The sequence below is a fragment of the Barbatula barbatula genome, assembly GCF_947034865.1.
Source record: "Barbatula barbatula genome assembly, chromosome: 22".
Lineage (NCBI taxonomy): Eukaryota > Metazoa > Chordata > Actinopteri > Cypriniformes > Nemacheilidae > Barbatula > Barbatula barbatula.
In genome coordinates, this window is record NC_136785.1 from 20,570,194 (window position 1) to 20,596,554 (window position 26,361).

Here is a 26,361-nt window from a genome sequence, read left to right on the forward strand (position 1 = left end):
CACTGCAAAATAAGCGCAGTGAATATGCTATATATACATGACTATATTGTATTGCAATATGGAGCGTTTAAATATTAACATTAAACCAAAAATAGTCTGCAGATTTTTAAATGAAAGTATTTTATAACAGGGCAATTCCATAAAAATATCAACCTTACCGTGGTTTTTTACCAATGGTTTTTACTATGGTAACTGTCACGGATTTGCCAGGTCCTCCTGCACTAAGCAATTATCACAATATCACAATCACCTGACTGCTAATTTGCAGCACTCACAATAAAAACCAGCCACAAACACACAGACAATGTCTGGTCTTGTCTATGTTACATTGTGTATATGGTTGGACTAAACCTGACTCTCGCTCGTTGTCGTCATCAAGTGGATACTTTGGGATACCAATTCCCTTTCAACATCTGGTGGCTTTGGAGTGTGTCTGTGTGCCTGTGGCCTTTTCCGTGGACTCCCATTCATCTTTCATTTTCAAGATATTATCATACTGTTAGTTTCGAGTTAACAACTGTGTCCATTGTCTTCTGTGTGTGACAGTTTCAAAGGGTGACATTTGGACATTGTTGGGGACATAAAATTGGTCTGCAGAGCTGCATTATCAAAAAAGTTTATGACTTATTTAAACAATATAATATTGGAAAGTTTTTATATTTTACCTTATTAATGTTACACAAGTCAAAAACAACAAATATACATTCCAGTTGAGAAGGCGGGCTTAAAAAGCTGCTGTCTTGCAAGTGTTAAGTCTGCCATAAAAGGAACTTCTGGTTAACCATTCCATATGCAACATTCCACGCAAAGACGTTGATGTCTGCGAATTTCTTCCCGGTCTCGCAGCACCCAGTAGGTTCTTCTGATCTCCGCAAACACCTGTTCTGGTGCAGTTTTTCATCATAATCTCTGATAATGAGATTGGTTGCTGAGTGTCGAGAGATAAGGATGATTGGATTAACCGAATCATCCTCCGTGTCACCACAGTGTCGCAGGCTCCCACCCACACGAATGAGACCGGTGGAAGGATCAAACTCAGGGGAAAGAGAAGCTAACGTACTCAAAACTGATACGGTCTTCCTTGACTGTAATTGAGCCACCTCTGTAGGGAATGAGTCTGTCTGTGTTTGACGATGAACCCCTGGCTGAATCCTTGTGTCAGACCACACAAGACTTGCCGCCCCGTGAAACTGCTGAATGCATGCCTCTAGGTACTCGGTTAAGGTTTCAAACTGCTGTGGGTCTGGCAAAGAGGTGACTGCAGTCAATCTGCAAAAGGCAAGCCTTAGCTCATTACTTCACTCTTGTGATGGTAGCGAAAGTTGCATGGGCCATTTTGCTGAAGGAAATTTGAGAAAGGGGGGCTCTTGACTGCACTGGCTACCCTCTAGAAGGTCACAGAGATGTTTACCTTGTGTTATGCAGTCCGCAGGACCTTACATACCGCCAGGTTGCAGAAACTGACACCCGGGTCCCCACAAAAACCTTGTAGCGGCAGGAGCTTGATGAAAGCCTGGTGAGTACAGTCGTAGAATCTGACCATTGTGTTAAGGAGCAGATAGGGATGGTAAGTTCTGTTGCGAGTACCTTGGAGAGCTGGGCACCACTGAGAGCTGCACATAACTCAAGCTGCCCCTTAAGCTCATGAAGATCTTCATTCTGTCTTTGCATTTCCTTACATGTAGCATGCATGTCGTAGACCTGTCCGGGCTGAAGGCGATGCTCTGAATCCTCTCTCATCCTGCATAGCTGTGCTTTTGGCCATTCATCCTGTAGCACCAGATTACTGGAATATGAAGGCTGACTAATTGGTGTAAAGGCACAGGACTCATGCCCTGGAGTCAGTTGTGCATATTCAGCTTCAGATTTCTCTTCATTAGGGAAAAGCAGACTGTAGGGATCTCCTCTCAGATCTGTGTCTCTAGATACGGAAGTCCGTTAGATATGCAGGTAGTTTAATCTGTCGTCTTGGGTGGACCACAGGAGGCTCTGACTCGGTATGAGATGTCCTTCTCTGCAGTAATCCAACTCGAGTTCTGTGAATGTTGTGGGTTCAGAGAGTTTTACTTCTCTGCCGGGATGTTCAGGTTGGAGATAACACAGACTTGTGTCTGGATGTGAAACCAGATTCTGCCAAGAGGAAGAACACTTTAAATTTGTATATTAAGTTATTCAGGAGAAGACTGTTTTATCTGAAATACCATCTGGTGAATACACTGCAGTCGGTCAAGCATGGGAAGATCTGTCCCTCTCAGTGAAAGTTCAGAGAATCCCAGTAGAACTGGATTGTCACACATACACACTTTCACACACAAGTTTACTGAGAGAGTTTATTCATTCTTCAGTGTTACCAGCAACATTTGTCCCCTGGCGATCTTACCTGACTTATGAATTCAATTCAAATAGAGATTTGATTTGATCTTTACAGTTATCAGTTGATATTGACGCTACTTACATTATTACATGAATTCCGTTTCTTTTTTAAATGTTTCATGTAAGGGATAATATACAAGCATCTGATTGTTAACGCAAGAATAAACCCCAACACAATCCCGCGTATTACACGGCTACTTACCTCAGAAGTAAATTATTGAACATTTAAAGGCAGGGTGTCCGATTTCTGAATGACGATTGTGTAGACAAAGTGGGGCCGAGTACCAAAACAACCTTGTAGCCAATCAGCAGTGACGTGCACAGTGCACAGGACGGACATTTTTTATGATGTTTCAACGATTTGGATTCATGAAACCTTTACAGATTCATTCACAGATGGTTTATCACGGGGAATTTTGTCATTATTCACTTTTTCTTCATCTTTATTGTCCCTGAATCCACACTGAAGTTTTGAGTGCTATAAACATTTGTGTGTTATGTATTCATATGTAGAAAGTGTTTCCATTAAATATATAAAACATGTCGCTTTTGTGAAGATTCTGTTGTTTTTCCTCAATTTATTCTGCACAGATAGATTTAAATAACAGTGGACGAGAGTATGGCGTGAAAATCTATGTGTATTTATTTCACGTTTGTTTAAGTTCTGTGAGGAGATAGACATGCAGCTGTTTGGATGGAGGAATTATTCTCTGTGTTTGAAGATCTGAGAGAGGATGAATTGAACAATCACACACACCGTCTGTTGTCACATGTTTATTCATAACACATGTTACACATCACACATTCATTTTCACCTGCCTGCTTAATTTCTTCTTCACTAGCCAACTGTAAATGATGATAGAAAGACAATCAAACACACATCATAACACAAACCAGTTACACATCACAAACATATTCCTGTCATGTGATTTATGAATGTACACACTTTAGCACCTGTTAGTGTTCAGAATCATCCTGTCTGAATAAACATGACATACAACTGGAAAAAAGAAGATTCATGGATCAAATTTGAATTGGATTCTGTCAAATGAACTGTTTCTTCAGATGACGGATGATTTTCAACGGTACACTATAATGAATTAAAAGATTGTTACTGTAAATGAGCCAAAGCACATTTGTATGGTAATGTTTTCTATTTCAGTCCGTCTAAACACATAAACAAGTACTGTATACAGCTACACTAAATACTTTGCTTTCTTCAGAGCTTCAATCATTCAGCAGGAGTTATTTATGAAAGGTAAGGCATGGGTTCAGTGTTTTACGTTTCTTCCACCCGTGGCTGACTTTAGTTTGCCGCTCTGTATATTTTAACTAAGAGTGGTGATGTTGGAGCGGCCACCAGGGGGCACAACGACACGTCTTCCCGCTGGTCTGATTGGAGCTTCTTCAGGACCTGAGGCCAAAAAACAGATCCAGAGACGACACTTACACATGACCGTTTTCTGAGAATGATGTATGTCGTGTAAAAATCTTTCAACAAAATATTTTACATTTTGCAGAATCTGTGGACCACCATAAGTGGACGAATCCCCCGAGACTCTTTAGTGGTGAACCAATAAGAGTTCTCTTTCCAGGGAAATCAACACTATGTTCTCACATATGAAGAAAGGTTTTCCAGGGTTACCTGCTAATGTAAAGCCGGACTGATGCAGGTTTCTCACAGGGCCTTTGGTGGGTGAGGTGCGGGTGGATGCAGACGGAGTGCCGCCCCTCGACATGGCTGAAAATTCAGACACAGGGCCGTCGTACATGCCCCTGGGCACCGCCTTCAGTATCGCCAGCTTCAAGAGAACCACAAACAAAGAGCTAAAAACATTTTGACTGACAAGTGAGAACTCTACGTCATCATTGCTGAAAGGATAACACGTTTGTTCAGGTCATTTTCTTCATTTATTGTGTTGAGCCACAGATGTAAAGCATGTTGTCTGACAAAATGTGAGCAGCTGTACCTGTTTTCTGGCTTTGACGCGTTTATATGCATAGTCAGGGTAAGGTGTGCAGGGAATGAAGCGGCCTGTGCCGGAGGTGACGTTCAGTTTGCCGTCCTCCACAACGATCTTCCCCTGACAGATGACCAGCATGGGCGCTCCTCTCAGCTCCATCCCCTCCAAGACATTATACTCCGCTGCCTAACACAGAACATCAAGAGCCTTTATTCTGTTCTCATCACATACACACATCAGCAGAGACAAGAAGCTTCATCTTCATGTTTCTTCAGTGTTCAATCTTTCATCACATGACTAACACCTCAGCCAGAGACCAAAGCTGAGTCTCTACAGCCGGAGAGAGAGAGAGAGATTGTGAAGTAATAAAGAGCATGTGTGAGAGGGTGAGATCAATGTATTTCTCATTCTCCATATCTCTCTGCCAAACAGCTGAATACACAAAGACAAAAACATCTCTCCAGTGTTTCTCTCTCTCTCTGAGTTTATGACTTCACTCTTCCCTACAGATCGTCTCAGTTTTCTCTCCAGTAAACTTCTGAAAGACGTCCGGCTATGATTCACAGACTGCGAGTCTGGCAGCGGTCCATCCTTTGTGCTGAAGAACATGACACGTGCACAAGAACGCTGACTTTAAACCCCACACATGATGTGCTCGTGAAGTGGACTAGAGAAGAAACACCAGACGTGTTCTACGTGAAGACTCGAAAGAAATAAAAGCAATCATGATGTCGATGTTGGCTGCTGTCTGCTGAATCTTGTTCGCAAAAACCTCTGACTACACACTTCAGTCTGTCTGTGTTCATGCACTTCTGAAGAATTTGTCAAGTTTAGTTTCTACACACAGTGAGCTCCAAACATTAAAAACCATTTCAACTACTGTATGTCTAAGCACATATTATATATGATGGGTGGACCCAAACAGATGTTCATATCTAATGTTAATGACTGATTCACACCGCAAGCAACCATGGATTCTATATTAGAAACGTGTTTTCTTTCTTTCTGGCACATCTAAAGATGGTTGTCTTATGAACTAAGTGTCTTGTATGAAGAGATTAGATTTTCTGTGACTGGACTGTATACGGTGCAAAGTGTGCACGTACAGAGTGATGTGTTTTGGCAGTGATGGTCCGGGTGGCGTCTGTGTCCCAGATGACCAGATCGCTGTCAGATCCCACAGCTATGCGGCCCTTACGCGGATACAGATTCAGGAGCTTTGCGGCGTTGGTGCTTGTGACGGCCACAAACATGTTTTCATCCATCTTACCGGTCACCTAACCAAGAAAACATGAAGTTAGACTTTGTCACTATACCGCTGAACACTCATTCTCATCCATCAGATGCTCACCACGGCCTTATCCCAGATGACACTCATCCTCTCCTCCACTCCGTTCACTCCTTCAGGAATCTGGGTGAAGTCGTCTTTCCCGATGGCTTTCTGAGCCACGCTGAACGTGCAGTGAGCGCTGCCGGTGACCGACAGATCTCCACTAACACACACACACACACACAACAATACATGACCAAAACTGCGACAGACTTAAATACTGAGCGTGTTTCTTCCTGATGTGTGTTTACCTGGCCAACAGAGTGCTCAGATAGTCTGGAGTGGTCGGGTCTGGACTGAGGGGCGGTGATGTCACAAAAGAGGCGGCCTTAGCCCAGTTCTTGCTCCAATAGTGAGTCCCATCTGTTCCCAAACTGGCGGTGATTGGTTCCCCAAAAACCACGTTACCTGGAAACAAACCCTTATTAACAGAGTTTAGCTAAAAAAAACAACAAGAGCATCCGTCCATCTTAAAACATCGATCAAACGCCTTTAAAAGATCAAACTGACCAGAATTTCTTTATACAGCTCAATAACATAAACATTCCACTGTTAGGTCAAGATGAACACAATGCATTGTGGGAAACTGAGTCCAGTGTTGTGTTCTCTCTGTATTTGAGCATCAACAAACACATTACATATCAAATAAACATTTCATAGAGCGGCTAAAGCATGATAATACTGTCAAAGATCAGACACACGCACTCTGCTCTCATGATTACAAACCGTTTTCATTCTGAAGCGCTTACAGTTTTTCTCGATTGTTTACACACAAATATTGGTCCTTGAGACACAATGACCACAACATGTAACTCATGCACCAACCCCCTGAACCAATTCTTTTGTATGTACACCACTGTATGTGCAACTTTGCGTTGGTTGGGATGTACACTGTACATTGTTTATGTTGGACAAATTAAATATATTTGTTACCATGTATTTGTGTGTTCTGACTATCAAAACTATTTATATATATATTTGTAGTATAAGTGTGTTGTAAAATATTTGTAGTACAGTATATATATATATATACAAAAAATATTTTCCTACACACTTATATATGTACTGTCTGTAGTAAGTATAACACTGAACCAAATAAAGACTTAAGTCACTATGATGAATGGAGAAGTGTTTTATAAAGAGCACATCAGTGTTCAACTGGTTCTTATAAATGTTTATTCATATGATGGTTTGTGTGTGTCATTTGAAAACAAAATACCATTTTGAGAAGAAAGAACATTGTTTTGAATGTTAAGTTTCATTTTGCAGGAGAATTGAGGAGTTTTGCCCATTGTGTTTGTGTGTTTTTATTTGTGTGTAGAGTTCTGAGAGTATGAGGCTTTCAGAAAATGTGTGTAAACAATTGAGCAAAACAGTAAAACACTGCGTGTGTCTTCAGCCAATGAACAGACCATACATTTTCATTTTACAACAAGAAAAAAGTGTGTTTGTGCCAGTGTGTTTGTGTGAGTGTTTGTGTGTGCATGTGTTTGTGTATGTGTTTTTGTGTGAGTGTGTTTGTGTGTGTGTGTGTTTGAGTGCATGTGTTTTTATGTGAGTGTGTTTGTGTGTGTGTGTTTGTGTGCGTGTGTTTGTGTGAGTGTGTTTGTGTGTGAGTGTGTTTGTGTGTGCAGGTGTTTGAGTGCGTGTGTTTGAGTGCATGTGTTTTTTTGTGAGTGTGTTTGTGTGAGTGTGTTTGTGTGTGAGTGTGTTTGTGAGTGTGTTTGTGTGTGTGTTTGTGTGCGTGTGTTTGTGTGAGTGTGTTTGTGTGTGCGTGTGTTTGTGTGCGTGTGTGTATGTGTGTGTGTGTGTGCGTGTGTTTGTGTGAGTGTGTTTGTGTGTGAGTGTGTTTGTGTGCGTGTGTTTGTGTGTGTGTGTGTTTGAGTGCTTGTGTTTTTATGTGAGTGTGTGTGTGTGTGCGTTTGTGTGCGTGTGTTTGTGTGAGTGTGTTTGTGTGTGCGTGTGTTTGTGTGCGTGTGTGAGTGTGTTTGTGTGAGTGTGTTTGTGTGTGTGTGTGTGTTTGTGTGCGTGTGTTTGTGTGAGTGTGTTTGTGTGCGTGTGTTTGTGTGCGTGTGTTTGTGTGAGTGTGTTTGTGTGTGTGTGTTTGAGTGCTTGTGTTTTTATGTGAGTGTGTTTGTGTGTGTGTGTGTGTGTTTGTGTGCGTGTGTTTGTGTGAGTGTGTTTGTGTGTGCGTGTGTTTGTGTGCGTGTGTGAGTGTGTTTGTGTGAGTGTGTTTGTGTGTGTGTGTGTGCGTGTGTTTGTGTGAGTGTGTTTTTGTGTGAGTGTGTTTGTGTGAGTGTGTTTGTGTGTGTGTGTGTTTGTGTGCGTGTGTTTGTGTGTGAGTGTGTTTGTGTGTGCAGGTGTTTGAGTGCGTGTGTTTGTGTGCGTGTGTTTTTATGTGAGTGTGTTTGAGTGCGTGTGTTTGTGTGAGTGTGTGTGTGTGTTTGTGTGTGTTTGAGTGTGTGTTTTTGTGTGAGTGTGTTTGTGTGTGCATGTGTTTGAGTGCGTGTGTTTTTATGTGAGTGTGTTTGAGTGCGTGTGTTTGTGTAAGTGTGTGTGTGTAAGTGTGTTTGTGTGTGTTTGAGTGCGTGTGTTTTTATGTGAGTGTGTTTGAGTGCGTGTGTTTGTGTGTGTGTGTGAGTGTGTTTGTGTGTGTTTGAGTGCGTGTGTTTTTATGTGAGTGTGTTTGAGTGCGTGTGTTTGTGTAAGTGTGTGTGTGTGTGAGTGTGTTTGTGTGTGTTTGAGTGCGTGTGTTTTTATGTGAGTGTGTTTGAGTGCGTGTGTTTGTGTAAGTGTGTGTGTGTGAGTGTGTTTGTGTGTGTTTGAGTGCGTGTGTTTTTATGTGAGTGTGTTTGTGTGTGTGTGTGTTTGTGTGCGTGTGTTTGTGTGTGAGTGTGTTTGTGTGTGCAGGTGTTTGAGTGCGTGTGTTTGTGTAAGTGTGTGTGTGTGAGTGTGTTTGTGTGTGTTTGAGTGCGTGTGTTTTTATGTGAGTGTGTTTGTGTGTGCGTGTGTTTGTGTGCGTGTGTTTTTATGTGAGTGTGTTTGAGTGCGTGTGTTTGTGTGAGTGTGTGTGTGTGAGTGTGTGTTTGAGTGTGTGTTTTTGTGTGAGTGTGTTTGTGTGTGCATGTGTTTGAGTGCGTGTGTTTTTATGTGAGTGTGTTTGAGTGCGTGTGTTTGTGTAAGTGTGTGTGTGTGAGTGTGTTTGTGTGTGTTTGAGTGCGTGTGTTTTTATGTGAGTGTGTTTGAGTGCGTGTGTTTGTGTGCGTGTGTGTGAGTGTGTTTGTGTGTGTTTGAGTGCGTGTGTTTTTATGTGAGTGTGTTTGAGTGCGTGTGTTTGTGTAAGTGTGTGTGTGTGTGTGTGAGTGTGTTTGTGTGTGTTTGAGTGCGTGTGTTTTTATGTGAGTGTGTTTGAGTGCGTGTGTTTGTGTAAGTGTGTGTGTGTGAGTGTGTTTGTGTGTGTTTGAGTGCGTGTGTTTTTATGTGAGTGTGTTTGTGTGTGCGTGTGTTTGTGTGTGTGTGTTTTTATGTGAGTGTGTTTGAGTGCGTGTGTTTGTGTGTGTTTGAGTGTGTGTTTTTGTGTGAGTGTGTTTGTGTGCGTGTGTTTTTATGTGAGTGTGTTTGAGTGCGTGTGTTTGTGTAAGTGTGTGTGTGTGAGTGTGTTTGTGTGTGTTTGAGTGCGTGTGTTTTTATGTAAGTGTGTTTGTGTGTGCGTGTGTTTGTGTGCGTGTGTTTTTATGTGAGTGTGTTTGAGTGCGTGTGTTGTGTGAGTGTGTGTGTGTGAGTGTGTTTGTATGTGTTTGAGTGTGTGTTTTTGTGTGAGTGTGTTTGTGTGCGTGTGTTTTTATGTGAGTGTGTTTGAGTGCGTGTGTTTGTGTGAGTGTGTTTGTGTGTGTTTGAGTGCGTGTGTTTTTATGTGAGTGTGTTTGAGTGCGTGTGTTTTTATGTGAGTGTGTTTGAGTGTGTGTGTTTGTGTAAGTGTGTGTGTGTGAGTGTGTTTGTGTGTGTTTGAGTGCGTGTGTTTTTATGTGAGTGTGTTTGTGTGTGCGTGTGTTTGAGTGCGTGTGTTAGTGTGTGCGTGTGTTTGAGTGCGTGTGTTTGAGTGTGTGTTTTTGTGTGAGTGTGTTTGTGTGTGCATGTGTTTGAGTGTGTGTTTTTGTGTGAGTGTGTTTGTGTGTGCATGTGTTTGAGTACGTGTGTTTTTATGTGAGTGTGTTAGAGTGCGTGTGTTTGTGTAAGTGTGTGTGTGTGAGTGTGTTTGTGTGTGTTTGAGTGCGTATGTTTTTATGTGAGTGTGTTTGTGTGTGCGTGTGTTTGAGTGCGTGTGTTTGAGTGCGTGTGTTTGTGTAAGTGTGTGTGTGTGAGTGTGTTTGTGTGTGTTTGAGTGCATATGTTTTTATGTGAGTGTGTTTGTGTGTGCGTGTGTTTGAGTGCGTGTGTTTGAGTGCGTGTGTTTGTGTAAGTGTGTGTGTGTGAGTGTGTGAGTGTGTTTGTGTGTGCATGTGTTTGAGTACGTGTGTTTTTATGTGAGTGTGTTTGAGTGCGTGTGTTTGTGTAAGTGTGTGTGTGTGAGTGTGTTTGTGTGTGTTTGAGTGCGTGTGTTTTTATGTGAGTGTGTTTGTGTGTGCGTGTGTTTGAGTGCATGTGTTTGAGTGTGTGTTTTTGTGTGAGTGTGTTTGTGTGTGTTTGAGTGCGTGTGTTTTTATGTGAGTGTGTTTGAGTGCGTGTGTTTGTGTAAGTGTGTGTGTGTGAGTGTGTTTGTGTGTGTTTGAGTGCGTGTGTTTTTATGTGAGTGTGTTTGTGTGTGCGTGTGTTTGAGTGCGTGTGTTTGAGTGTGTGTTTTTGTGTGAGTGTGTTTGTGTTTGCATGTGTTTGAGTACGTGTGTGCGTGTGTTTGTGTGTGTGTGTTTTTATGTGAGTGTGTTTGAGTGCGTGTGTTTGTGTGTGTTTGAGTGTGTGTTTTTGTGTGAGTGTGTTTGTGTGCGTGTGTTTTTATGTGAGTGTGTTTGAGTGCGTGTGTTTGTGTAAGTGTGAGTGTGTTTGTGTGTGTTTGAGTGCGTGTGTTTTTATGTGAGTGTGTTTGAGTGCGTGTGTTTGTGTAAGTGTGAGTGTGTTTGTGTGTGTTTGTGTGCGTGTGTTTTTATGTGAGTGTGTTTGAGTGCGTGTGTTTGTGTGAGTGTGTGTGTGTGAGTGTGTTTGTATGTGTTTGAGTGTGTGTTTTTGTGTGAGTGTGTTTGTGTGCGTGTGTTTTTATGTGAGTGTGTTTGAGTGCGTGTGTTTGTGTGAGTGTGTTTGTGTGTGTTTGAGTGCGTGTGTTTTTATGTGAGTGTGTTTGAGTGCGTGTGTTTGTGTGAGTGTGTGTGTGTGAGTGTGTTTGTATGTGTTTGAGTGTGTGTTTTTGTGTGAGTGTGTTTGTGTGCGTGTGTTTTTATGTGAGTGTGTTTGAGTGCGTGTGTTTGTGTGAGTGTGTTTGTGTGTGTTTGAGTGCGTGTGTTTTTATGTGAGTGTGTTTGAGTGCGTGTGTTTTTATGTGAGTGTGTTTGAGTGTGTGTGTTTGTGTAAGTGTGTGTGTGTGAGTGTGTTTGTGTGTGTTTGAGTGCGTGTGTTTTTATGTGAGTGTGTTTGTGTGTGCGTGTGTTTGAGTGCGTGTGTTAGTGTGTGCGTGTGTTTGAGTGCGTGTGTTTGAGTGTGTGTCTTTGTGTGAGTGTGTTTGTGTGTGCATGTGTTTGAGTGTGTGTTTTTGTGTGAGTGTGTTTGTGTGTGCATGTGTTTGAGTACGTGTGTTTTTATGTGAGTGTGTTAGAGTGCGTGTGTTTGTGTAAGTGTGTGTGTGTGAGTGTGTTTGTGTGTGTTTGAGTGCGTATGTTTTTATGTGAGTGTGTTTGTGTGTGCGTGTGTTTGAGTGCGTGTGTTTGTGTAAGTGTGTGTGTGTGAGTGTGTTTGTGTGTGTTTGAGTGCATATGTTTTTATGTGAGTGTGTTTGTGTGTGCGTGTGTTTGAGTGCGTGTGTTTGAGTGCGTGTGTTTGTGTAAGTGTGTGTGTGTGAGTGTGTGTGTGTGTGTGAGTGTGTTTGTGTGTGCATGTGTTTGAGTACGTGTGTTTTTATGTGAGTGTGTTTGTGTGTGCGTGTGTTTGAGTGCGTGTGTTAGTGTGTGCGTGTGTTTGAGTGCGTGTGTTTGAGTGTGTGTTTTTGTGTGAGTGTGTTTGTGTGTGCATGTGTTTGAGTGTGTGTTTTTGTGTGAGTGTGTTTGTGTGTGCATGTGTTTGAGTACGTGTGTTTTTATGTGAGTGTGTTAGAGTGCGTGTGTTTGTGTAAGTGTGTGTGTGTGAGTGTGTTTGTGTGTGTTTGAGTGCGTATGTTTTTATGTGAGTGTGTTTGTGTGTGCGTGTGTTTGAGTGCGTGTGTTTGAGTGCGTGTGTTTGTGTAAGTGTGTGTGTGTGAGTGTGTTTGTGTGTGTTTGAGTGCATATGTTTTTATGTGAGTGTGTTTGTGTGTGCGTGTGTTTGAGTGCGTGTGTTTGAGTGCGTGTGTTTGTGTAAGTGTGTGTGTGTGAGTGTGTGAGTGTGTTTGTGTGTGCATGTGTTTGAGTACGTGTGTTTTTATGTGAGTGTGTTTGAGTGCGTGTGTTTGTGTAAGTGTGTGTGTGTGAGTGTGTTTGTGTGTGTTTGAGTGCGTGTGTTTTTATGTGAGTGTGTTTGTGTGTGCGTGTGTTTGAGTGCATGTGTTTGAGTGTGTGTTTTTGTGTGAGTGTGTTTGTGTGTGTTTGAGTGCGTGTGTTTTTATGTGAGTGTGTTTGAGTGCGTGTGTTTGTGTAAGTGTGTGTGTGTGAGTGTGTTTGTGTGTGTTTGAGTGCGTGTGTTTTTATGTGAGTGTGTTTGTGTGTGCGTGTGTTTGAGTGCGTGTGTTTGAGTGTGTGTTTTTGTGTGAGTGTGTTTGTGTTTGCATGTGTTTGAGTACGTGTGTGCGTGTGTTTGTGTGTGTGTGTTTTTATGTGAGTGTGTTTGAGTGCGTGTGTTTGTGTGTGTTTGAGTGTGTGTTTTTGTGTGAGTGTGTTTGTGTGCGTGTGTTTTTATGTGAGTGTGTTTGAGTGCGTGTGTTTGTGTAAGTGTGAGTGTGTTTGTGTGTGTTTGAGTGCGTGTGTTTTTATGTGAGTGTGTTTGAGTGCGTGTGTTTGTGTAAGTGTGAGTGTGTTTGTGTGTGTTTGTGTGCGTGTGTTTTTATGTGAGTGTGTTTGAGTGCGTGTGTTTGTGTGAGTGTGTGTGTGTGAGTGTGTTTGTATGTGTTTGAGTGTGTGTTTTTGTGTGAGTGTGTTTGTGTGCGTGTGTTTTTATGTGAGTGTGTTTGAGTGCGTGTGTTTGTGTGAGTGTGTTTGTGTGTGTTTGAGTGCGTGTGTTTTTATGTGAGTGTGTTTGAGTGCGTGTGTTTGTGTGAGTGTGTGTGTGTGAGTGTGTTTGTATGTGTTTGAGTGTGTGTTTTTGTGTGAGTGTGTTTGTGTGCGTGTGTTTTTATGTGAGTGTGTTTGAGTGCGTGTGTTTGTGTGAGTGTGTTTGTGTGTGTTTGAGTGCGTGTGTTTTTATGTGAGTGTGTTTGTGTGCGTGTGTTTTTATGTGAGTGTGTTTGAGTGCGTGTGTTTGTGTGAGTGTGTTTGTGTGTGTTTGAGTGCGTGTGTTTTTATGTGAGTGTGTTTGAGTGCGTGTGTTTTTATGTGAGTGTGTTTGTGTGTGCAGGTGTTTGAGTGCGTGTGTTTGTGTAAGTGTGTGTGTGTGAGTGTGTTTGTGTGTGTTTGAGTGCGTGTGTTTTTATGTGAGTGTGTTTGTGTGTGCGTGTGTTTGAGTGCGTGTGTTAGTGTGTGCGTGTGTTTGAGTGCGTGTGTTTGAGTGTGTGTCTTTGTGTGAGTGTGTTTGTGTGTGCATGTGTTTGAGTGTGTGTTTTTGTGTGAGTGTGTTTGTGTGTGCATGTGTTTGAGTACGTGTGTTTTTATGTGAGTGTGTTAGAGTGCGTGTGTTTGTGTAAGTGTGTGTGTGTGAGTGTGTTTGTGTGTGTTTGAGTGCGTATGTTTTTATGTGAGTGTGTTTGTGTGTGCGTGTGTTTGAGTGCGTGTGTTTGTGTAAGTGTGTGTGTGTGAGTGTGTTTGTGTGTGTTTGAGTGCATATGTTTTTATGTGAGTGTGTTTGTGTGTGCGTGTGTTTGAGTGCGTGTGTTTGAGTGCGTGTGTTTGTGTAAGTGTGTGTGTGTGAGTGTGTGTGTGTGTGTGAGTGTGTTTGTGTGTGCATGTGTTTGAGTACGTGTGTTTTTATGTGAGTGTGTTTGAGTGCGTGTGTTTGTGTAAGTGTGTGTGTGTGAGTGTGTTTGTGTGTGTTTGAGTGCGTGTGTTTTTATGTGAGTGTGTTTGTGTGTGCGTGTGTTTGAGTGCGTGTGTTTGAGTGTGTGTTTTTGTGTGAGTGTGTTTGTGTTTGCATGTGTTTGAGTACGTGTGTTTTTATGTGAGTGTGTTTGAGTGCGTGTGTTTGTGTAAGTGTGTGTGAGTGTGTTTGTGTGTGTTTGAGTGCGTGTGTTTTTATGTGAGTGTGTTTGTGTGTGCGTGTGTTTGAGTGCGTGTGTGTGTGTGAGTGTGTTTGTGTGTGTTTGAGTGCGTGTGTTTTTATGTGAGTGTGTTTGAGTGCGTGTGTTTGTGTGAGTGTGTGTGTGTGAGTGTGTTTGTGTGTGTTTGAGTGTGTGTTTTTGTGTGAGTGTGTTTGTGTGTGCATGTGTTTGAGTGCGTGTGTTTTTATGTGAGTGTGTTTGAGTGCGTGTGTTTGTGTAAGTGTGTGTGTGTGAGTGTGTTTGTGTGTGTTTGAGTGCGTGTGTTTTTATGTGAGTGTGTTTGAGTGCGTGTGTTTGTGTGTGTGTGTGAGTGTGTTTGTGTGTGTTTGAGTGCGTGTGTTTTTATGTGAGTGTGTTTGAGTGCGTGTGTTTGTGTAAGTGTGTGTGTGTGTTTGTGTGTGTTTGAGTGCGTGTGTTTTTATGTGAGTGTGTTTGAGTGCGTGTGTTTGTGTAAGTGTGTGTGTGTGAGTGTGTTTGTGTGTGTTTGAGTGCGTGTGTTTTTATGTGAGTGTGTTTGAGTGCGTGTGTTTGTGTAAGTGTGTGTGTGTGTTTGTGTGTGTTTGAGTGCGTGTGTTTTTATGTGAGTGTGTTTGAGTGCGTGTGTTTGTGTAAGTGTGTGTGTGTGAGTGTGTTTGTGTGTGTTTGAGTGCGTGTGTTTTTATGTGAGTGTGTTTGTGTGTGCGTGTGTTTGTGTGCGTGTGTTTTTATGTGAGTGTGTTTGAGTGCGTGTGTTTGTGTGTGTGTGTGTTTGTGTGTGTTTGAGTGTGTGTTTTTGTGTGAGTGTGTTTGTGTGCGTGTGTTTTTATGTGAGTGTGTTTGAGTGCGTGTGTTTGTGTAAGTGTGTGTGTGTGTGAGTGTGTTTGTGTGTGTTTGAGTGCGTGTGTTTTTATGTGAGTGTGTTTGTGTGCGTGTGTTTGTGTGAGTGTGTGTGTGTGTGAGTGTGTTTGTATGTGTTTGAGTGTGTGTTTTTGTGTGAGTGTGTTTGTGTGCGTGTGTTTTTATGTGAGTGTGTTTGAGTGCGTGTGTTTGTGTAAGTGTGTGTGTGTGTGAGTGTGTTTGTGTGTGTTTGAGTGCGTGTGTTTTTATGTGAGTGTGTTTGAGTGCGTGTGTTTGTGTGAGTGTGTGTGTGTGTGAGTGTGTTTGTATGTGTTTGAGTGTGTGTTTTTGTGTGAGTGTGTTTGTGTGCGTGTGTTTTTATGTGAGTGTGTTTGAGTGCGTGTGTTTGTGTAAGTGTGAGTGTGTTTGTGTGTGCATGTGTTTGAGTGCGTGTGTTTTTATGTGAGTGTGTTTGTGTGTGTGTGTTTGTGTAAGTGTGTGTGTGTGAGTGTGTTTGTGTGTGTTTGAGTGCGTGTGTTTTTATGTGAGTGTGTTTGTGTGTGCGTGTGTTTGAGTGCGTGTGTTTGTGTGTGCGTGTGTTTGAGTGCGTGTGTTTTTATGTGAGTGTGTTTGAGTGCGTGTGTTTTTATGTGAGTGTGTTTGAGTGTGTGTGTTTGTGTAAGTGTGTGTGTGTGAGTGTGTTTGTGTGTGTTTGAGTGCGTGTGTTTTTATGTGAGTGTGTTTGTGTGTGCGTGTGTTTGAGTGCGTGTGTTAGTGTGTGCGTGTGTTTGAGTGCGTGTGTTTGAGTGTGTGTTTTTGTGTGAGTGTGTTTGTGTGTGCATGTGTTTGAGTGTGTGTTTTTGTGTGAGTGTGTTTGTGTGTGCATGTGTTTGAGTACGTGTGTTTTTATGTGAGTGTGTTAGAGTGCGTGTGTTTGTGTAAGTGTGTGTGTGTGAGTGTGTTTGTGTGTGTTTGAGTGCGTATGTTTTTATGTGAGTGTGTTTGTGTGTGCGTGTGTTTGAGTGCGTGTGTTTGAGTGCGTGTGTTTGTGTAAGTGTGTGTGTGTGAGTGTGTTTGTGTGTGTTTGAGTGCATATGTTTTTATGTGAGTGTGTTTGTGTGTGCGTGTGTTTGAGTGCGTGTGTTTGAGTGCGTGTGTTTGTGTAAGTGTGTGTGTGTGAGTGTGTGTGTGTGAGTGTGTTTGTGTGTGCATGTGTTTGAGTACGTGTGTTTTTATGTGAGTGTGTTTGAGTGCGTGTGTTTGTGTAAGTGTGTGTGTGTGAGTGTGTTTGTGTGTGTTTGAGTGCGTGTGTTTTTATGTGAGTGTGTTTGTGTGTGCGTGTGTTTGAGTGCATGTGTTTGAGTGTGTGTTTTTGTGTGAGTGTGTTTGTGTGTGTTTGAGTGCGTGTGTTTTTATGTGAGTGTGTTTGAGTGCGTGTGTTTGTGTAAGTGTGTGTGTGTGAGTGTGTTTGTGTGTGTTTGAGTGCGTGTGTTTTTATGTGAGTGTGTTTGTGTGTGCGTGTGTTTGAGTGCGTGTGTTTGAGTGTGTGTTTTTGTGTGAGTGTGTTTGTGTTTGCATGTGTTTGAGTACGTGTGTGCGTGTGTTTGTGTGTGTGTGTTTTTATGTGAGTGTGTTTGAGTGCGTGTGTTTGTGTGTGTTTGAGTGTGTGTTTTTGTGTGAGTGTGTTTGTGTGCGTGTGTTTTTATGTGAGTGTGTTTGAGTGCGTGTGTTTGTGTAAGTGTGAGTGTGTTTGTGTGTGTTTGAGTGCGTGTGTTTTTATGTGAGTGTGTTTGAGTGCGTGTGTTTGTGTAAGTGTGAGTGTGTTTGTGTGTGTTTGTGTGCGTGTGTTTTTATGTGAGTGTGTTTGAGTGCGTGTGTTTGTGTGAGTGTGTGTGTGTGAGTGTGTTTGTATGTGTTTGAGTGTGTGTTTTTGTGTGAGTGTGTTTGTGTGCGTGTGTTTTTATGTGAGTGTGTTTGAGTGCGTGTGTTTGTGTGAGTGTGTTTGTGTGTGTTTGAGTGCGTGTGTTTTTATGTGAGTGTGTTTGAGTGCGTGTGTTTGTGTGAGTGTGTGTGTGTGAGTGTGTTTGTATGTGTTTGAGTGTGTGTTTTTGTGTGAGTGTGTTTGTGTGCGTGTGTTTTTATGTGAGTGTGTTTGAGTGCGTGTGTTTGTGTGAGTGTGTTTGTGTGTGTTTGAGTGCGTGTGTTTTTATGTGAGTGTGTTTGAGTGCGTGTGTTTTTATGTGAGTGTGTTTGAGTGTGTGTGTTTGTGTAAGTGTGTGTGTGTGAGTGTGTTTGTGTGTGTTTGAGTGCGTGTGTTTTTATGTGAGTGTGTTTGTGTGTGCGTGTGTTTGAGTGCGTGTGTTAGTGTGTGCGTGTGTTTGAGTGCGTGTGTTTGAGTGTGTGTCTTTGTGTGAGTGTGTTTGTGTGTGCATGTGTTTGAGTGTGTGTTTTTGTGTGAGTGTGTTTGTGTGTGCATGTGTTTGAGTACGTGTGTTTTTATGTGAGTGTGTTAGAGTGCGTGTGTTTGTGTAAGTGTGTGTGTGTGAGTGTGTTTGTGTGTGTTTGAGTGCGTATGTTTTTATGTGAGTGTGTTTGTGTGTGCGTGTGTTTGAGTGCGTGTGTTTGAGTGCGTGTGTTTGTGTAAGTGTGTGTGTGTGAGTGTGTTTGTGTGTGTTTGAGTGCATATGTTTTTATGTGAGTGTGTTTGTGTGTGCGTGTGTTTGAGTGCGTGTGTTTGAGTGCGTGTGTTTGTGTAAGTGTGTGTGTGTGAGTGTGTGTGTGTGTGTGAGTGTGTTTGTGTGTGCATGTGTTTGAGTACGTGTGTTTTTATGTGAGTGTGTTTGAGTGCGTGTGTTTGTGTAAGTGTGTGTGTGTGAGTGTGTTTGTGTGTGTTTGAGTGCGTGTGTTTTTATGTGAGTGTGTTTGTGTGTGCGTGTGTTTGAGTGCGTGTGTTTGAGTGTGTGTTTTTGTGTGAGTGTGTTTGTGTTTGCATGTGTTTGAGTACGTGTGTTTTTATGTGAGTGTGTTTGAGTGCGTGTGTTTGTGTAAGTGTGTGTGAGTGTGTTTGTGTGTGTTTGAGTGCGTGTGTTTTTATGTGAGTGTGTTTGTGTGTGCGTGTGTTTGAGTGCGTGTGTGTGTGTGAGTGTGTTTGTGTGTGTTTGAGTGCGTGTGTTTTTATGTGAGTGTGTTTGAGTGCGTGTGTTTGTGTGAGTGTGTGTGTGTGAGTGTGTTTGTGTGTGTTTGAGTGTGTGTTTTTGTGTGAGTGTGTTTGTGTGTGCATGTGTTTGAGTGCGTGTGTTTTTATGTGAGTGTGTTTGAGTGCGTGTGTTTGTGTAAGTGTGTGTGTGTGAGTGTGTTTGTGTGTGTTTGAGTGCGTGTGTTTTTATGTGAGTGTGTTTGAGTGCGTGTGTTTGTGTGTGTGTGTGAGTGTGTTTGTGTGTGTTTGAGTGCGTGTGTTTTTATGTGAGTGTGTTTGAGTGCGTGTGTTTGTGTAAGTGTGTGTGTGTGTTTGTGTGTGTTTGAGTGCGTGTGTTTTTATGTGAGTGTGTTTGAGTGCGTGTGTTTGTGTAAGTGTGTGTGTGTGAGTGTGTTTGTGTGTGTTTGAGTGCGTGTGTTTTTATGTGAGTGTGTTTGAGTGCGTGTGTTTGTGTAAGTGTGTGTGTGTGTTTGTGTGTGTTTGAGTGCGTGTGTTTTTATGTGAGTGTGTTTGAGTGCGTGTGTTTGTGTAAGTGTGTGTGTGTGAGTGTGTTTGTGTGTGTTTGAGTGCGTGTGTTTTTATGTGAGTGTGTTTGTGTGTGCGTGTGTTTGTGTGCGTGTGTTTTTATGTGAGTGTGTTTGAGTGCGTGTGTTTGTGTGTGTGTGTGTTTGTGTGTGTTTGAGTGTGTGTTTTTGTGTGAGTGTGTTTGTGTGCGTGTGTTTTTATGTGAGTGTGTTTGAGTGCGTGTGTTTGTGTAAGTGTGTGTGTGTGTGAGTGTGTTTGTGTGTGTTTGAGTGCGTGTGTTTTTATGTGAGTGTGTTTGTGTGTGCGTGTGTTTGTGTGCGTGTGTTTTTATGTGAGTGTGTTTGAGTGCGTGTGTTTGTGTGAGTGTGTGTGTGTGAGTGTGTTTGTATGTGTTTGAGTGTGTGTTTTTGTGTGAGTGTGTTTGTGTGCGTGTGTTTTTATGTGAGTGTGTTTGAGTGCGTGTGTTTGTGTAAGTGTGAGTGTGTTTGTGTGTGCATGTGTTTGAGTGCGTGTGTTTTTATGTGAGTGTGTTTGTGTGTGTGTGTTTGTGTAAGTGTGTGTGTGTGAGTGTGTTTGTGTGTGTTTGAGTGCGTGTGTTTTTATGTGAGTGTGTTTGTGTGTGCGTGTGTTTGAGTGCGTGTGTTTGAGTGTGTGTTTTTGTGTGAGTGTGTTTGTGTGTGCATGTGTTTGAGTACGTGTGTTTTTATGTGAGGGTGTTTGAGTGCGTGTGTTTGTGTAAGTGTGTGTGTGTGAGTGTGTTTGAGTGCGTGTGTTTTTATGTGAGTGTGTTTGTGTGTGCGTGTGTTTGAGTGCGTGTGTTTGTGTAAGTGTGTGTGTGTGAGTGTGTTTGAGTGCGTGTGTTTGTGTAAGTGTGAGTGTGTTTGTGTGTGTTTGAGTGCGTGTGTTTGTGTAAGTGTGAGTGTGTTTGTGTGTGCATGTGTTTGAGTGTGTGTTTTTGTGTGAGTGTGTTTGTGTGTGCATGTGTTTGAGTACGTGTGTTTTTATGTGAGTGTGTTTGAGTGCGTGTGTTTGTGTAAGTGTGTGTGTGTGAGTGTGTTTGTGTGTGTTTGAGTGCGTATGTTTTTATGTGAGTGTGTTTGTGTGTGCGTGTGTTTGAGTGCGTGTGTTTGAGTGCGTGTGTTTGTGTAAGTGTGTGTGTGTGAGTGTGTTTGTGTGTGCATGTGCTTGAGTACGTGTGTTTTTATGTGAGTGTGTTTGAGTGCGTGTGTTTGTGTAAGTGTGTGTGTGTGTGAGTGTGTTTGTGTGTGTTTGAGTGCGTATGTTTTTATGTGAGTGTGTTTGTGTGTGCGTGTGTTTGAGTGCGTGTGTTTGAGTGCGTGTGTTTGTGTAAGTGTGTGTGTGTGAGTTTGTGTGTGTGAGTGTGTTTGTGTGTGCATGTGTTTGAGTACGTGTGTTTTTATGTGAGTGTGTTTGAGTGCGTGTGTTTGTGTAAGTGTGTGTGTGTGAGTGTGTTTGTGTGTGTTTGAGTGCGTGTGTTTTTATGTGAGTGTGTTTGTGTGTGCGTGTGTTTGAGTGTGTGTTTTTGTGTGAGTGTGTTTGTGTTTGCATGTGTTTGAGTACGTGTGTTTTTATGTGAGTGTGTTTGAGTGCGTGTGTTTGTGTAAGTGTGTGTGTGTGAGTGTGTTTGTGTGTGTTTGAGTGCGTGTGTTTTTATGTGAGTGTGTTTGTGTGTGCGTGTGTTTGAGTGCGTGTGTTTGAGTGTGTGTTTTTGTGTGAGTGTGTTTGTGTGTGCATGTGTTTGAGTACGTGTGTTTTTATGTGAGGGTGTTTGAGTGCGTGTGTTTGTGTAAGTGTGTGTGTGTGAGTGTGTTTGAGTGCGTGTGTTTTTATGTGAGTGTGTTTGTGTGTGCGTGTGTTTGAGTGCGTGTGTTTGAGTGCGTGTGTTTGTGTAAGTGTGTGTGTGTGAGTGTGTTTGAGTGCGTGTGTTTGTGTAAGTGTGAGTGTGTTTGTGTGTGTTTGAGTGCGTGTGTTTGTGTAAGTGTGAGTGTGTTTTTGTGTGTGTGTGTTTGAGTGTGCGTGTGTTTGAGTGCGTGTGTTTTTATGTGAGTGTGTTTGAGTGCGTGTGTTTTTATGTGAGTGTGTTTGAGTGTGTGTTTTTGTGTGAGTGTGTTTGTGTTTGCATGTGTTTGAGTACGTGTGTTTTTATGTGAGTGTGTTAGAGTGCGTGTGTTTGTGTAAGTGTGTGTGTGTGAGTGTGTTTGTGTGTGTTTGAGTGCGTGTGTTTTTATGTGAGTGTGTTTGTGTGTGCGTGTGTTTGAGTGCGTGTGTTTGAGTGTGTGTTTTTGTGTGAGTGTGTTTGTGTGTGCATGTGTTTGAGTGCGTGTGTTTGTGTAAGTGTGAGTGTGTTTGTGTGCGTGTGTTTTTATGTGAGTGTGTTTGAGTGCGTGTGTTTGTGTAAGTGTGTGTGTGTGAGTGTGTTTGAGTGCGTGTGTTTTTATGTGAGTGTGTTTGTGTGTGCGTGTGTTTGAGTGCGTGTGTTTGAGTGCGTGTGTTTGTGTAAGTGTGTGTGTGTGAGTGTGTTTGAGTGCGTGTGTTTGTGTAAGTGTGAGTGTGTTTGTGTGTGTTTGAGTGTGTGTGTTTGTGTAAGTGTGAGTGTGTTTTTGTGTGTGTGTGTTTGAGTGTGCGTGTGTTTGAGTGCGTGTGTTTTTATGTGAGTGTGTTTGAGTGCGTGTGTTTGTGTGTGAGTGTGTTTGAGTGCGTGTGTTTTTATGTGAGTGTGTTTGTGTGTGCGTGTGTTTGAGTGCGTGTGTTTGAGTGCGTGTGTTTGTGTAAGTGTGTGTGTGTGAGTGTGTTTGAGTGCGTGTGTTTGTGTAAGTGTGAGTGTGTTTGTGTGTGTTTGAGTGCGTGTGTTTGTGTAAGTGTGAGTGTGTTTTTGTGTGTGTGTGTTTGAGTGTGCGTGTGTTTGAGTGCGTGTGTTTTTATGTGAGTGTGTTTGAGTGCGTGTGTTTGTGTGTGTGTACCTTTCTTGCGGGCCTGTGAGATGATGTCAGCAGCGCTCTTACTCATGACACGAGTGATGTAGAGCGGACAGTTTGTTTGACTGGCGATGGTGACGGCTCTGAACACGGCCTCAGCTTCCAGCTACGCAAACACATAACTGACATTTACAACACAACAGCACACACACACACAGATCTGTGTTCCTGGCTGACCTTAATATCACCCGCTGGAAGATTCTGTCTGACACACCACATGAACGAAACACTTCCCTGATAGCACACAAACATCTGGATTACGTCTATTTGACGTCTGCAAGACATCTACAATACACAGTTTGCTCATCTGCAACACGTCTCAGAGATGTCTGCTGTCAGACTTCATATAGACCTCTAGAAGACGTCTGTAAGATGTTTATGATTTAGAATAGATGAACAACAGCTCTTTCTAAGATGTTTAGCAGATGTTTTTACGCAGCAGATGTTTAGCAGACGTATTACAGACGTTCAGATGTCTCAGAGACGTATTGTAGATGAGCTAACTATGTATTGCAGATGTAAATGCAGAAGTCAAATAGACGTAAGCCAGATGGATTGTGCTATCAGGGTTAACGTGAACATAAACCAAAGAAAAGAGAGAGATGCCTTTCTAATGTTTCTTCTAAATGCACAGATTGTAGGATGCCTATTGTGTGTGTGTGTGTGTGTGTGTGTGTGTTTGGTTACTGACCTCCTCTGGACGGCTGAGAACGTGACCCTCAGGTCCTGTGATACCCATCTCCAGCATACGAGTTTGTTCCTGAAATACAGAGTCATTCTCAAATCCCTTTCTCAACAATAGTGTCTGTGTACCTCATTAAAACAAGACTTAAGACAATAATAAGACCTGTCAATCATCTGCTACGTGTGAGAAATGAAAGGCGTTTAGCTTCTGTTCCCTTTCTGTCGGTCTCTCGACGTTGTGTCGAACCGACAGATGGGGTTCGCCTCTGAGAACCTATCATCTTCTGACTATTTTGAAAAGGCCAATGAAATTGGCGAATGAAATTTGCATGCCGGGCTCCGCCCCCGGATATCCGGGTATAAAAGGGGAGCCGGCGTGCTCATTCATTCACCTTTTGTTCTTTGGACCCTTCGCATCTGATGACATTCTTCGAATTGCTGAATTCTATGACGCGGTGCAGTGGAGATTCCCCTGGGCGTCCTGGCAGTTCCAGAGGTATTTTTCTAAAAGAGCAATTTCCTCAGCGTGGCATTTCCCGCTGATCTCTTGGGTGCAGTACACTCATCGAGGACGGGGACGGACACGGTGGTTGCCGCAGGTGTTCGGGGGTCCGACCACTGTGGCAGCCTCGTGGATTCGTCCTGCCCGCACTGCGCGCGGATGGCTATTCAGACGTTGCGTCACTGCGGGCGGATGGCTATTCAGACGTTGCGTCACGGTGGCTGTGTTCTGTAAGATCCAGCCAACACCTCGTTTGCTTCCCGTTCTGTGACCGCAGCGGCTACGGCCCTGCCGTCAGCGGCGGCGAGTAGCGAGGGTGATGTGGGAATTATCGTGAGCGTTAATCCGTCAGCCGGCCGGCTCGCGGACCGCTCGCGGCCCGTCTCGCTTGTTTAGCAGTTCCCCAAGGATGGTCCTAAGCCATCTTATTCCTCAGCCACGCGCTCGGACACGGGCCGTGGAGATGAGGTGTCTCTTGCAACATCGGAGCCCGACCTGCTGACATCAGACTCTGGCGATTCCCTGAAGCTCCCTCCCTCGGGAGGTCGAGCACAGGTGAGAGCAGACGTCAAGATGTCAGCCATGCTCGCTCGGACCACCGTGAGTGTCGGATTGCGGTGCGCCGCAGCCCTGGCGCACGCGGCTGGGTACTTCGCACATTGGGCCCGGCCGCGACTCCAAGCCGTGCCCGGCTCAAGTGCCAAGTTTTACCGAGCTGCATAAGGAGTTCGGTAAGACCTGGAGCGCCCCCTTCGGCGCGCTTCCGTCTAGCTGACTCTATCGCCCTCTCTTCCCTCGGGGCGGGGAGGCAGCTAGGGACTATGTCAATGCACCCTGGGTGGAGCATGCAGTCGCGGGTATCCGCAGACGGCGGCCACCTGGGGAGCTTGACCTAGACTCACCATCCAGGGCATGTAAGGTCTCGACATCTCTGGTGTTGAGGCTGGCAGTGCCGTGGGCCAAGCTGCCACCACTCTTACGCCATGGCCATCCTGCAGGCCAGGGCGCTAAAGAGAGCCCCACGGGGTAAGATCGACCCAAGTAGTGCCGCCGCCGACTGGCCCTCCGGGGAACACGGTGGCAGCGCAGGCTGGGTCAGACGATGTCCACATCAGTGGCCCGGAAAGACGCCTCAGACTCAATCTTGCGCAGGTGGGCGATGTCGAGAAAGGCCACTTTCCCGACTCCCCTCTTGCAAGGTCGGCTGATTGGTGGCGCTGTCAAGGACTGCTCCAGCAGCCTTTTGACAGTGTAGAAACAGACCGGCCTGCTGTGACCCGGCCGCCTTTCGGCCGTCGAGGTCTCGCACGTGGTCTGCCCCCAGCAGCCCCGGCCTTCTCCAGCGTCGACTCCGGTTCTGGTGCCCCCGCAGGTGGCCCCCCGGAGGAAGACGTCGAGAGGACCACCCAGAGAGATTGAACCATCGGGCCCGACCCAGCATTGGTAGCTGGATGGTCGGACTGGGGCGGTCCCTGCCGCGTCCCAACACCTTCTGGGCCCCTTCGGGGGCCTAGTGCCCGCCTTCTCACAAGGAGAGGTCTCTCTCTGGGTCCCACTTGCAGCCACTCTCACCCTCTGAAAGATGGTGTTCGGCAACTCGACGTTGCGTCATGGCGGCACGCAATGGCTAGTATAAAGCAGCCCTCAGCACTCTCGCTTCGACGGTGCGTCGAGCTGCGCCATCGCCTGGCAGGTGATTTATCGGAGCTGTTCCCCCCGGGTGGGACCAGCACTGCTAGTCATTGAACCAACCCCCGCGGGTTGATGAAGCAGATCGTAGCCCCCCCTGTGAGGTCCCTGGGTGCTTGGTTAGCATTTCAAACCATCACGGTGGCTGGGAGTGTGGTCCGTCTCGGCATTCGATCCAGTTCGCCAGACCTCCTCCGGACTTCGGGCATCATCTTACCTCAGCAGAGGCAGGGATGTTCCCGTGCTCCAGGCCGGGGCTGCCACCCCTCTGGCGAAGGCGATCGAACCGTCCCCTCGGCCGAGATGTCCAGTGGCTTCTACAGCCGCACTTCATCATCCCCAAAACCAGGGGTCGCTGCATACCTTGAGCAGCACCTTGCAAGGGTGCCGTTCAGGAGAAGCAGAAGCGCGTCCTGTTGTCTGTCAGACGCCAGGAGTGGTTCATGACAACTGACCGCATTCTCTCATGTCCAGTCCCCTCGGCACTGTCATATATGACCTTTGGGTCCCCTTTTTTCGGGCCCTGCGGAGAGCCCCCTTCCTCGTTCTGCGAGGGGGGTTGGCTCTCCTGCTGGGGCTCGAGTCCATCCAGAGGGTGAGGCACCTGCAAGCATTCCGTGTCCACCGATTGCAAAAATTCAGGCCCGGTGACTCTCACGTGATCCTGAGACCCCGGCCGACTTACGTGCCCAAAGTTCCGCCGCCCCCCTTTGGAAACTAGGTGGTGAACTTGCAGGCGCTCCCACACCGGGAGAAAGACCCAACCTGTACGTGGGGTGTCCAGTAAGCGCATTGCGCCTCTACTCGAACCACACGGAGGGCTTCAAGGCCCTGAGCAGCTCTTGTCTGTTATGGAGGTCAGCAACGGGAGTGCTGTCTCCGAGGAGAGTTGTCGCGCTGGATCGCACACGCAGTCACTACGGCGTGCCGATCCTAGCCCGTGCCCATTTGAGTGACGGTACACTCCGCTTGGGGTGTGGCCTCCTCGTGGGCATCAGCTCAGTGCGCCTCTCTGGCAGACATCTGTAGAGTTGCGGGTTGGGCTACGCTATACCTCGCAGAGGCTTGCAACCTCCGTGGGGAGTCGGCAGCTCGGGTCTTGCCAACAGGTGAGACCAGCAGTCGTAGGGCGTAAACCTGCGCATAGCGCCATTCCCCTTCTTAGGTGGATCAGTGCGCTATGGGCTGCCTCCCTTCTTTCCCCAAGGGTGAAGAATAGACAGTCCGTCCATCCATCAATAAGCACTCAGGGCGGCGGGCTCGGCGGAGCAGCCCTGCCGCCTATGGCCGGGTATCAAGCTGAGTTATTACATATAGCTCTAACCGGACCTAGTGCCCCACACGTAGTAACCCCCCACTAGGGTGGTTCCATCTGAGATGTCGTCATGAGATGGTTCCCCGCGTGGCAACCCATGACCTCCCCCAGGTGGACATCCACCTTGCGGCATTCCGCACATACCTCCCATGAGTTCTCCCCTATTTGGTGAGACCATTTTGGCGTCTCCACTGTATTCCCCCCTATGGTGGGAAGTGGTCTCCGTAGTACACCTCCACATTGAGGGAACAGCGCTTACCCAGTAGCCCTACGGTACCGGACGGCTTCTCGTTTAGAGAACAAGGCCTCCGTCTGTGGTGGCCGAGGGCAGGGGCTACTCATCTTTGCCAAAAGCTCTGCCCACTGGAAGGTTACAAATTTCGCGATAGC

The 26,361-nt window shown here is 44.9% G+C and overlaps 1 protein-coding gene across 1 annotated transcript in view; it reads right to left on the minus strand.

Moving 5' to 3' along the window:
• Positions 1-3,131: 3,131 nt before the first annotated feature.
• dpysl3 (dihydropyrimidinase like 3) overlaps positions 3,132-26,361 on the minus strand; it is a 36,649-nt gene continuing 13,419 nt past the window's right edge. The window contains exons 7-14 of the mRNA XM_079487248.1: positions 22,473-22,541; positions 21,767-21,887; positions 5,919-6,075; positions 5,689-5,830; positions 5,444-5,614; positions 4,344-4,523; positions 4,019-4,175; positions 3,132-3,787 (exon numbers count right to left, since the gene is read on the minus strand). Of these exons, the coding sequence (XP_079343374.1) occupies positions 3,702-3,787; positions 4,019-4,175; positions 4,344-4,523; positions 5,444-5,614; positions 5,689-5,830; positions 5,919-6,075; positions 21,767-21,887; positions 22,473-22,541 (1,083 nt within the window). The 3' untranslated portion in view covers positions 3,132-3,701. The remainder of the gene's footprint in view (positions 3,788-4,018; positions 4,176-4,343; positions 4,524-5,443; positions 5,615-5,688; positions 5,831-5,918; positions 6,076-21,766; positions 21,888-22,472; positions 22,542-26,361) is intronic.